This window comes from Mustela nivalis (genome assembly GCF_964662115.1).
Source record: "Mustela nivalis genome assembly, chromosome: 19".
Taxonomy (NCBI): domain Eukaryota; kingdom Metazoa; phylum Chordata; class Mammalia; order Carnivora; family Mustelidae; genus Mustela; species Mustela nivalis.
In genome coordinates this window covers 15,925,315-15,937,543 of record NC_139038.1, presented here as the reverse complement: position 1 = coordinate 15,937,543, position 12,229 = coordinate 15,925,315, and the positions used below count along the sequence as shown (strand labels likewise).

Here is a 12,229-nt window from a genome sequence, read left to right as displayed (position 1 = left end):
GCGGCGCAGGACACCGCCATGCCTCCTGCGGACACGCCAGGGCTGCTGTCCGCTTTTGTTCTCTGTAGCGTTTGTTGCCGGACCTCTGGAGCCATGGGAGCCCGTTAGCTGCCCAGTCCTGGAGATACCTGCATGCCTGGGATCTGCAGCCTTCAGCTAGGGGCAGAAGGAAGGGGGGCAGCCTTGTGCTTGAGACTAGTACCACGACGGGGCCAGTCAGTGTCCTGCCCGGGCCTTAGATGCCGCCTTTATTTTGAGAGCAGGGACTATACCTTACTCCTTGTTGTATCCCCAGCACCCAACGCATAATAGGCGTTTGAAAGATACAATGAATGAATAAAGACCCCACGAATGCGTGGTGAGAAGGTGGACTAAATGATCCCCGAGGTCCTGGGCCTCACCCAAGACTGCAAGAGTGGTATTTCTCCCCCCCCCCCCTTTTTTTTTTTTAATTTAAATTCTACTTCGTTAACACGCACTGTATTAGTTTCAGAGGTAGAATGGAGTGATTCGTCAGTTGCATACAGCACCCAGGGCTCATTCTGTCAAGTGCTTGCTTAATGCCCCGTGCCCCGGTTACCCGGTCCGGTCCCCACCCCTCCGGCAGCCCTCAGTTTGTTTCTAGAGCTAAGAGTCTCTTTTGATTTGCCTCCCTCTCTGTTTTCATCTTGTTTTTCCTGGAAGACTATTATTTCTGAAAGGATCCTTTGGACATCTGAGGAATGAGAAAATCAAGGGATTGCGGCTAATAGTCTCAGAAAACAAGAAATAGGCAAGAAGTTCTTGTGTGTTTATTGGGGGAAAGGGTCCATGAAACTGGGGTAAGAGTCTAAAGAGACTGTTTCCTTCTCTCCCAACCTAGCCCCCCCCCCCCCTTTCCCCCTAACTCGTCCCTTTTCTTTCCCTCTCTCCCTTTCTCCTTCCATCTGCTGGAATGTACTGATTCCAAAGGAGAAGTTTGACCAAAGCGCCCTTTATTTTATCCGAAAATAAAACATCCTGGTTTCTTAGCCTGGCTTTCTTGGACTCCCACAGTCTGACTCCCTGGTTTAAACTTCTGATTCTCCCAAACTATCACCTCTTAGACCTCAGCCTGGAACACCCTTCCACCCCGCCTCATCTTATCAGAGACCTACACAGAGTCTCTCTGATGCTAAGATAGACCCGGGTCACTTTGATGAGGGAGTAGGAGGCTGGCTGAGAACGAAGCAGGGGCTGGCGCCTTGCACCCCCTCTCCACCCACTCCCCTTGGTAATATGTGTGACATTTCACAGGCACCCCTGACTGCCCTAAAAGAAGAGCAAATGGTTATCTTGCAGAGATCACAGTCCTGCAAGGCAGGAGTCTCTCTTGGTTTACAAATGTCCTTGAGATTTACAATAAAGAAGTTGCCTTATCAATAGCCCAATTTCCAAAGATACATAACTCAGTTCCTCAAGCCCTAACGTCACCCTCCCCTCCATAAAAAACCAAAGGAGATGGAGGTAGAAGGAAAAGTAAATAAAGTTAAATTTCTTTTAAGACCTAAATCTCACTAACAAGGACGTTTGATAGCAGGAATGTAACATTCCACCAGGAGACTCCCAATTGTCTTTATGTTAGCGCCTCATTAGAGGGAAAGTGGCCTTGGCTTGATAGAAACCAGGCCTTCAATATCCTGACAGTCTTCTTTACCCCAATAGCCCTTCTGAACACCCCTTTGTCCTCACCTACCCAACTCCTGTGTATATAACCAGCCACTCCTCACATGCCCCGCGCAGCAGCAGCTCTGCCTGCCCACGGGTCCTGTCCCCGTGCTCTAATAAACCACCTTTTTGCACCAGAGACGTCTGAAGAATTCTTTCTTTAGCCGTCGGCTCCGAACCTCACCCCACCGAACCTCACCTAGGTTCAAGAACTTCATCAACTTCATTATTATTTTTTTAAGTTTTGAGTTTGGTGTTAGAATGAAAAATTGAAGGGTTACAAATTGTGTAATACTTTATTTATTTATTTTTGTTTTTATTTAAATTTCAGTTAGTTAACATAAAGTGTAATATTATGTTATATTTATTATTTATTATTATTTATATTTATTATTTATTATATTTATTATTGTATATTATTTGTCAGGTATACAATTCAGTGATTCAACACTTCCATCCATCACCCAGTGCCCATCACAACAAGGGCACTGCTTAATCCCCATCACCTACTTCACCCACCCCCTACCCACCTCCCCTCTGGTAACAATCAGTTTGTTCTCCATAGTTCAGAGTCTGTTTCTTGGTTTGCCTCTCTATATCCTATTTTTCTCCTATTCTCATTTGTTTTGTTTCTGAAGTCCCACCTATAAGTGAAACCATATGGCATTTGTTTTTCTCTGACTGATTTATTTCACTTAATACTTAGCCTAATACTCTAGCTTCATCCATGTAGCTGCAGATGGCAAGATTTCATTCTTTTTAATGACTGAGTAATATTCTATGGTGTGTGTTTTATGTATAATATATAAAAATTAATAAATATATATGTATATATTGCATCTTCTTTATCCATTTCATCAGTCAATAGACACTTGGACTGTTTCCATGGTTTTTGGCTATTGTAGATAATGCTGCTTTAAATATTGGGGAGCATGTATACTTTTAAATTAGTATTTTTGTATGCTTTGGGTAAATACTTAGTGGGGCAATTGTTGGATCATAGGGTAGTTCTATTTAGAACTTTTTGAGAAACCTTCATACTAACAAATGTATAATATTTTATTTATTTAATTTTTTATTTTTTATAAACATATAATATATTTTTATCCCCAGGGGTACAGGTCTGTGAATCGCCAGGTTTACACACTTCACAGCACTCACCAAAGTACATACCTTCCCCAATGTCCATAACCCCACCCCCCTTCTCCCAACCCCACCCCCCCAGCAACCCTCAGTTTGTTTTGTGAGATTAAGAGTCACTTATGGTTTGTCTCCCTCCCAATCCCATCTTGTTTCATTTATTCTTCTCCTACCCCCTTAAGCCCCCATGTTGCATCTCCACTTCCTCATATCAGGGAGATCATATGATAGTTGTCTTTCTCCATTGACTTATTTCGCTAAGCGTGATACGCTCTAGTTCCATCCATGTTGTCGCAAATGGCAAGATTTCATTTCTTTTGATGGCTGCATAGTATTCCACTGTGTATATATACCATATCTTCTTTATCCATTCATCTGTTGATGGACATCTAGGTTCTTTGCATAGTTTGGCTATTGTGGACATTGCTGCTATAATATATCCCTTGTGCATTTGGGTGCACGTGCCCCTTTGGATCACTACGTTTGTATCTTTAGGGTAAATACCCAGTAGTGCAATTGTTGGGTCATGGGTAGTTCTATTTTCAACATTTTGAGGAGCCTTCATGCTGTTTTCCAGAGTGACTGCACCAGCTTGCATTCACACCAGCAGTGTAGGAGGGTTCCCCTTTCTCTGCATCCTCGTCAACATCTGTTATTTCCTGACTGTTAATTTCAGCCATTCTGACTGGTGTGAGAGGGTATCTCATTGTGGTCTTGATTTGTATTTCCCTGATGCTGAGTGATGTGGAGTACTTTTTCATGTGTCTGTTGGCCATCTGGATGTCTTCCTTGCAGAAATGTCTGTTTACATCCTCTGCCCATTTCTTGAGTGGATTATTTATTCTTTGGGTGTTGAGTTTGAGAAGTTCTTTATAGATTTTGGATACTAGCCTTTTATCTGATATGTCATTTGTGAATATCTTCTCCCATTCTGACAGTTGTCATTTGGTTTTGTTGACTGTTTCCTTTGCTGTGCAAAAGCTTTTGATCCTGATGAAGTCCCAAGTTCAGTTTTGCCCTTGCTTCCCTTGCCTTTGGTGATGTTTCTAGGAAGAAGTTGCTGTGGCTGAGGTCGAAGAGGATGCTACCTGTGTTCTCTAGAGGAGGCACTTTTAACTATTACATTCAGGAAACAGCCTGGAGCTGTTCTGGGCAAATTGGTATATATTATCACACTAATTATGAACCTCTCAGCTTTACTGCCCACCACTAATTATCCACATTGGTTTCTCCTGCTCAGAGACCATGGCAGCTCTTGTTCACTGTAGCACTTATTTATCCCTTAGCATATGCTTTCTGGAGCCAGTTTATATATGCTTTTATTAGGTACCTATGCCCTGTCTTTCCAACTGAACTATAAGTGAGGACAAGGACTTGTCATGCACTTCTTTCAGAAGTGTCCAGATCAATGGCTTGACAACAAGATGTGTGATGGTTCCCCTTTTCCTATCCCCGTGAAACCTCTTGGGAGTCTGCATTCAACAGTGTACCAAGCACTGGACAGAATATTCCGAGCTGCTTGTCTCCTTGACTTTCCCCTCATTGACCCCCACACTTCCACTCCTGCCCCGTACAGTCCACTCTCCATGAAGTTGAAAGATCCTCTGTTTAAACTTCAGTGGCTTCCTATTACTTTTGTAGAAGGAGGTTTTTTCCTCACACTTGGAAATGAAACACAAACTTCTTGTCATGGCCCAGAAAGTTCTGTAGATTGGATCTTGCCCTATCTCTCATATGTTGCCCTTACCATTCCTTACCATTCTTATTCCTCCCACTAGAACATGAACTCCGGGAAGACAGGAATTTTGTCTTTGGCACTGAATATATTCCTTGTGCCCTGTTCCAGTTCCTGGTGAAAGGTAGGTTCCAAATGTCAATTTGTGGAAGGAATGAATTTATTTTCTCAGTAGCCCTAGTAAATAGTTACTATTTTTTCCCTTCTTTGCAAACAAGGAAACTGAAACTTATGTATGTGAAGTGACCTCACCAAGGTCACAGAGCTGAAAAGTGGCAAAAGCATTTATTTATTTATTCATTCAACAAATATTTAGTGAACAGATACTAGGCCTAGTTCTTCTAGGCACTTCAAATTTGTGGCTAATGATTTTAGGATGACACCATCTTCATTCTACCTTTTAAATTTTGTATTCTTTGCAAGAATTATAAAAATAATAGAAGAGTGCATTCTTTTTGTGAAATAATTCAATCAATAGTATAGATAGATAAGATCAAGTTCTCTCTTGACATTGATTCCTTTTTCCATTTCCCAACAAATATTAGTCAGTCCCCAGAAGTGAACATTGTTTACTATTCTAGACACACAGATACCCAGAGAAAGAGAGAGAGAGAGAGAGAGAGTTTTATGTTTAATCCCTACTCCTACAGGATAGTCTGCTCTAACTATTGTTCATTTAACATTATCTTAAGGATATTTTTAAAATGTATTTTTCAGAGGTGGGGGGGGGAGTGAGAGAGAGTGCACAAGCAGGGGGAGCAGCAGGCAGAGGAGAAAAAGGTTTGCTACTGAGCAAGGAGCCCAATGTGGGGCTTTATCACAGGACACTGGGATCATGACCCGAGTCAAAGGCAGGTGCTTAACTGACTGAGCCACTCAGGCATCCCTTTTTAACATTATCTTCAATATCTTTTCATATCACTACATAAATAAATACCTCATTTATTTTAATAACTGCATGTCATGCCACAGTATGAATGTGCCATTATTTCTTTAATGACTTCCTATATTAATGAGAGTTTGAGTTTTTCTGCCTTTTCATTATTATAACTAATTTCATTATTATTATGGCAAATTCCTTGTACAGGCCTTTCTGTGCATTGAATATGAATAATTCTTTAAAATAGAGTTCAAAGTAGAATCATTGGGTTGAAGCATATATATATATATTTTAATTTGAACAAGTACTGCCAAATTATCCTTCTAAAAAACTTTACTAATTTACACTCCTGCTAACAGTGCATGAAACTGGCTTGTCATAATCAGGATATATCTATTTCTGTTGTCCAAAAAATTTCCCTTGGGCAGCTTTGCATTTTAATCTCCACTCGTGTTTGAATCTGCTTTCTGTCACTATAGATTCTTTTTGCCTATTTGAGAATTTCATAGATATAGAATTATATTGTATATAATATTTCATGTCTGGCTTCTTTTTAAAAAGGTAATTTCAGGGGCGCCTGGGTGGCTCAGTGGTTTGGGCTGCTGCCTTCGGCTCGGGTCATGATCTCAGGGTCCTGGGATCGAGCCCCGCATCGGGCTCCCTGCTCCGCAGGAAGCCTGCTTCCCTCTCTCTCTCTCTCTCTCTCTGCCTGCCTCTCTGCCTACTTGTGATCTCTGTCTGTCAAATAAATAAATAAATAAATCTTAAAAAAAAAAAGTAATTTCAGTGTAGTTAACATACAATGTTATATTAAGTTTCAGCTGTACAAAATAGTTACTCAATAATTCCGTATATTACTCAGTGCTCATCAGGATAAATGTACTCTTAATTCCCTTCACCTGTTTCAGTCCCCTACCTCACCACTTCATGTCTTTTTTATTTCCCTATTTCTTCCTCTTAATTGTATGTCTGCCTTCTTTCGCTCATCCTGATTATTCTGAGATTCATCCATGTTGTCACGAATACCATTAGAGTGTTCCTTTTTACTGCTGAGTAGTATATAATCGAGTGAATATATCACGATCTGTATATCTATTCAGTGGTTATTGGACATTTGGGTTTTTCCCATTTTTTAATTATTATGAATGATAATGTGGACATTTGTATCCGCCTGCAACTATTTTTGTAGACATGTATGTTCGTTTCTCAAGGACTCTACCCAAGAGTGAAATTGATGGGTCATGTGGTAAGTGTATTTTGAGCTTTATAAAAAATTGCCAGGTTGTTTTCCAAAGTGGTTGGAAGTCCCGGTTTTACAGTCTCACTAGCACTCTATCATAATTCTGTTCATTCCATATACTCACCGATATTTAATCTTTTTAAAATTTTAGTCATTGTAGTGGCCATGTAGTAGTATCACACTGTAGCTCTAATCTGTATTTCCCTGAAAAGTAATAATGTTGAATGTCTTTGTATATGCTTGGGTATTTGTAGATTTTCTTTTTGAAATGTCTATATTAGTCTTCCAGCAATTTAGAAGACTGGATTGTCTTATTATCTATAAGGATTTGTCATAAATTCTGTATACATGTTCCTTGTCAGGTTGTATTACAATTTTTTCTCCTAGTGGTAACAAATATTTTCTACCCTAGATAAATGAAAACATGTTCATGCAAAAATCTTTACACAAATATTTATAGAAGCTCTATTCATGCTTGCCCCAAACTGCAAATAATCCAGATGTCCTTCAGGGGGCGAATAAACAAACTATAGTGTATGCATGTGATGTATACTCAGCAATGAAAAAGAACAACTTACTGCTACTTGCAACAACTTGCGTGAAGTTTAAGGGCATTATTCTCAGTGAAAGAAACCACTCTCAAAGTTATATACTATATAATTCCATTATAGTATGCTACCCCTTATAATGACCCCCACTCCCATACCTAAACCTAGCCAGCCACTGGTCTCTTCCCTATCACAACAATTTAGTGCTTTTGAGGATGTCCTATAATGGAATTATAGGGTGATAGAAATATTCTGTGTCATAACTGTGGTAGTGGTTATATGAATCTATGTAATAAAATTCAGGAATGTACACAAAGGGAAATCAATTTTGTTGTATGTTAATTAGGAACATGTTATAAACAAAAAAGAAAATCAACAAAGCCTGTATAAGTATGTAGGTACCTATGAATGTTGGTTTTTAGATGGAGAAAGATGTGGCAGGAAATAAATACATCTTTAATGCTGGCTACTTTGTTGCAGGAGGAAACAAAAATGACCAACTTTTTCAGTGTACATTTTTGTATTGTTTTGAAACAATTGTTTCAAAACACTTACTTCAATTAGCATTTAGTGATTTCGAAATTTGAAAAACATCTACTAAAAATGGACATTAGGAAAATATTTAAAAAGAAAAAAGTATTTCTGCTTATTTAAATACCTGATGATATGGTAGAGAACAAGAAAAATGTGTTTCTATTCTTTTTTTATTTAAAAGATTTTATTTATTTATTTGACAGAGAGAAATCACAAGTAGGCAGAGAGGCAGGCAGAGAGAGAGGGGGGAAGCAGGCCCCCTGCTGAGCAGAGAACCCGATGTGGGACTCGATCCCAGGACCCTGGAATCATGACCTGAGCCGAAGGCAGCGGCTTAACCCACTGAGCCACCCAGGCGTCCCTCTATTCTTTTTTTTTTTTTTAAATTTTGTTTATTTATTTATTTTAGAGAGAGAAAGTGTGAGAGTGGGGGAGGGGCAGAGGGAAAGAATCTTTTTTTTTTGTATTTTTAAAAATTAAAAATATATTTTTTTATTACTTTTCAGTGTACTAGAATTCATTGTTTATGCACCACACCCAGTGCTCCATGCAATCCGTGCCCTCCACAATACCCACCACCAGGCTGGCCCAACTTCCCACCCCCTGCCCCTTCAAAACCCTCAGATTGTTTTTCAGAGTCCATAGTCTCTCATGGTTCACCTCCCTCCAATGTTCCTCAACTCAGAAGGAGAGAATCTTGAGCAGATTTCCTGCTGAGTATGAAGCCCAATGGGAGACTAATCTCACAACCCTGAGAACATGACCTGAAGCCAAGAGCTGGACACTCAACCAACTAAACCACCTAGGCGTCCCAAATGTGTCTCCTTTCTTATGGGGCACAGCCTGGTAGAGTCCAGTTTTCCACATCTTACAAGTGTTTCATCCACAAAATGTGGCTTCCATTAGTCTCTGCCCAATAGAATTTTTTTTATAAGGATAAATACCTTAATACATGCTTGAAGCAGTGCCTGACACAATTAATGTAACTGCCATAATATATCATCTATGAATTGGAGAATAATTGCCATGGAAATATATATTTATATTTATTTATATTTATATAATGGAATATTATTCAGCCATAAAAGAGAATGAAATCTTGCCATTTGCAACATGGATGGAGCTAGAGAATATAAGTGGAATGAAGCAAGTAAGTCAGTCAGAGAAAGATACTAGATGCTTTCACTCCTCTGAGGAATTTAGGAAAGAACACAAACAAGCATGGGAAAGAGAGACAGAGACAGAGAAGAGAGGGAGAGAGGCCAGCCAACAAACAGACTCTTGACTATTGAGAACAAACCGATGGTTGCCAGAGGGATGGGGGAAAAAGGTTATGGGGATTATGCACTTGGCATGATGAGCACAGGGCGATGTATGAAATTGTTGAATCCCTACCTTGTACACCTGAAACTAATATACCACTGCTTGTTAAGTACATTGGAGTTAAAATAAAATGAAAAGAAGTGTCTGCCATGTAACAGGGCGTCAGTTAATGTTAGTTTTGTTGGCCTGAATTTTAGTTTTGGAGCACGGGTACTGTGATGTGGGGTACATGGCAAGGATCTGTCCTGGGTTTGGTTTTCTGGGTCTCCCCACTTATCTGTCTTTCTTGGCCTTTCTATCTTTTAACTTCAGGGAAACGTCTCCCTTGTATCATCCCCTGGTTGACTTATCACCCTCCCTCAGGACCTAGATGCAGGGCGTTTCCCTCTTAGGCAGATACTTGACTCCTTGCCTACACTTAGTTCAGTACGCTTACATACTCCGGAAAGTGTGGGTGAGACCTACGTAGCACTGGTGGACCTGCAGGTGAGCCAGCCTGGGAGAAATGTGATCTCCGAGCAGGGCATGATTTGAAAGGTGTTGGAGAGGTGGTCCTGCAAGGCACCAGAGATCTTTAAGGGGAATGAAGGAATTGGGGGAAAATACCCAACAATGAGGAAAAATGTTACTTAAATTCTATCTTTCTCTGACTTAGGCAGATGGCTCTTCTTCAGGCCAATAAGGATCTCATTTCTACAGGAATGAAGGAATTTAATGTTCTGCTGAATCAGCAGGTAAGCCCAGGCACTGTCTCAAAGGACAGGCGGAGACTCTTGGCAGATGGGGGAGGGGAGAGAAGGGAGCGTCATTCAGAGCTGGGAGCGCCATGGTGCAGTTGATGGAAATCAGGGAGAGGAGGAGGCTGGAGCTTGTGAGGTATTTCTGAATCACACTGATGACCACATGCTCCCTTGCTATCCCCTCGCTCTGCAGGTCTTCCCTAATCCTCCTCTGCCTGAAGAAGCCATGGTGACGATGGTGGATGACTGGGTGAACTTCTACATCAACTATTACAGGAAGCAGATGGTCGGGGAGCAGCAGGAGCAGGAGAGGGCTCTACAGGAACTTGAGCAAGAGCTAAGAACTCTGTCTGCCCCTTTCCTGACCAAGTATAGGGCATTCTTGAAGTCCCTTTGAGCACCTAAATCACTCACTGCCTTTCTCCTAGCCGAAATACCCTGCTCCTTCATGGTGTTACTCTACCCTGACACCTCAATAAAGACCAAACTGGTTTGCTGGTCTTCCTGGATCTTCTGTTCTTTTTCATTGCTGTTCTCTGACTTGTGGAGGCAGCTGGTTCCTTTTCCTTATGCTCTGCTTCCCGGATATGCTCTCGGGTGTTTAATTTCTTTAGAGCAGAGGTTAGCAGCCTTAAGTAGCCACTGGGCAGTATTAAAATAGTCTAAAGGAGAGGCCAGACAGGCAGAGACTAAAGGGAAAGTGCTGCGGGGAGGGGTCATTAAAAAAAAAAAGAAGGAAAGGAAATAAAAAAGCTCTCTAGAAATTGTGGCCATCTGGAATTCTTGTCTAGAAGAAAGTTGTTGAAGACTTCCAGTCTTGTTCACCCTATGCTAGGTGGAATCAAGAGGCCACAGACCTCAATTTTCCAATTCCTTGTCCTTAGCCCCAGTTTGAACAAAGCTCTAGGAACTCATGGCTCTAATATTACAGAATACCTCCCTGCAGCATTGTTGTGATTTAGAGTTGGAAAGAATCTTGGGAACCATTCGATACAACCTTTTTTTTTGGTAGGAAAACCTTTGGCTCTATAATCCTCAGGCTCAGCTCTCAGGTTTGAAAAGCAGAGATCCCTTCCTGCCTCTGAGGCCCCAACCATTTCACATTGTTCCCTGACTTAGACTTCTTTTCTCTTCAGCCTCTAAACCCTGTAAACCCTTCATGGTAAAGAGCCTCAGAGGTGTCCAGCACCAGTGAGCAGGGGAGGAGGGATAGAGGTGGGAAGGGGCATGGAGAGTCAGTCTAGGGGGTTGGGCACACAAATCAGAGGCTGGCCAAAGCCCGTGCCGGTGGGCCGGCAGGAGGAGAGCAGGAGCACTCCCTGTCATTTCCCGTTTTCTCTTTAGCCGGAAAAGTTTGGTGGTGAGAGGGGTTGTTTTTTCATTCCAGTCTTTAGCAGGCTTTCCCTTCAGATCTGTGCACTCTTACCTCCGACTCTGGATCTGGTTTGGGAGCCTCATTAGTCTAGTTCAGGTGATGCGGGAAACAAAGGCAGAAGAAAAATTATGAAATCTCCTGACTACCTACAGCCCACTGACAAGTCCTTAAACAGAGAGAGTGGCATTCCCCTAGGCACTCAACTGCCTCGATGCTGATACTTGGAGAAGGGCGAAAGGCAGTCCTAGCCCTCTCCTCTCCTTCCCCCATCCTAGAAGTCTACATCAACATATAAATTCCTTTAGAAATTTCCTGTGTCTCGGGACGCCTGGGTGGCTCAGTTGGTTAAGCAGCTGCCTTTGGCTCAGGTCATGATCCCAGCGTCCTGGGATCGAGTCCCACATCGGGCTACTTGCTCCTCAGGGAGCCTGCTTCTCCCTCTGACTCTGCCTTCCACTCTGTCTGCCTGTGCTCACTCTCACTCTCTCTCTCTCTTACAAATAAATAAATAAAATCTTTAAAAAAAAAAAAAAAGAAATTTCCTGTGTCTCTAAATCCCCAAAGACACATGTTGGCAGTCTTCCTCCAAGCATATGGCCCACCAATATACATCTGAAGGGTGTCATGACTGAGGTTTTATTAGCTGATAATAAATGACTTTTCCCCAACATTAGCTAGCTCCCTCAAGGTCCTGGAAACCTTGCTTCCAAAATCCCTTAGAGACTTGTGCTATTCCTAAACCCCTCCCAACTTGAAAGCATGTAATGGGCCACTTCTGACCCCAGTGCAGCTCTTTCTGACCACGGGTCCTGTCCCTGTGCTTTAATAAAATCACCTTTTTTGCACCAAAGATGTCTCAAGAATTCTTTCTCTGCTGTCAGCTTTGAACCCTAACATTGTCCTTCTAACATCACAGGGTCCAAAGGGAACAAGCCCAGCCAGTATCCCCCGCCATCCTTCCAAACTTAGGGTGTAAGATGTCAGGACCCATCAAGGGAGTTGAAGGCGTCCTGGGAATCAGGTGGTGA

At 41.7% G+C, this 12,229-nt stretch overlaps 1 protein-coding gene across 3 annotated transcripts; it reads left to right on the top strand.

Moving 5' to 3' along the window:
- Window positions 1-684: 684 nt before the first annotated feature.
- Window positions 685-10,327, top strand: AHSP (alpha hemoglobin stabilizing protein). 3 transcript variants are annotated; one of them, XM_082714477.1, is made up of 4 exons: window positions 685-821; window positions 4,605-4,685; window positions 9,742-9,820; window positions 10,020-10,327. In XM_082714477.1, exons 3-4 carry the CDS (start codon window positions 9,746-9,748, stop codon window positions 10,221-10,223), a joined length of 279 nt encoding a protein of 92 aa, XP_082570603.1. In that variant the 5' UTR covers window positions 685-821; window positions 4,605-4,685; window positions 9,742-9,745; the 3' UTR covers window positions 10,224-10,327. The 3 variants fall into 3 exon arrangements, with proteins under 3 accessions (XP_082570603.1, XP_082570601.1, XP_082570602.1); XM_082714475.1 differs by lacking the exons at window positions 685-821; window positions 4,605-4,685 and adding an exon at window positions 9,417-9,572; XM_082714476.1 differs by lacking the exons at window positions 685-821; window positions 4,605-4,685 and adding an exon at window positions 9,490-9,572 and having other exon boundaries at window positions 9,746-9,820.
- Window positions 10,328-12,229: the final 1,902 nt, after the last annotated feature.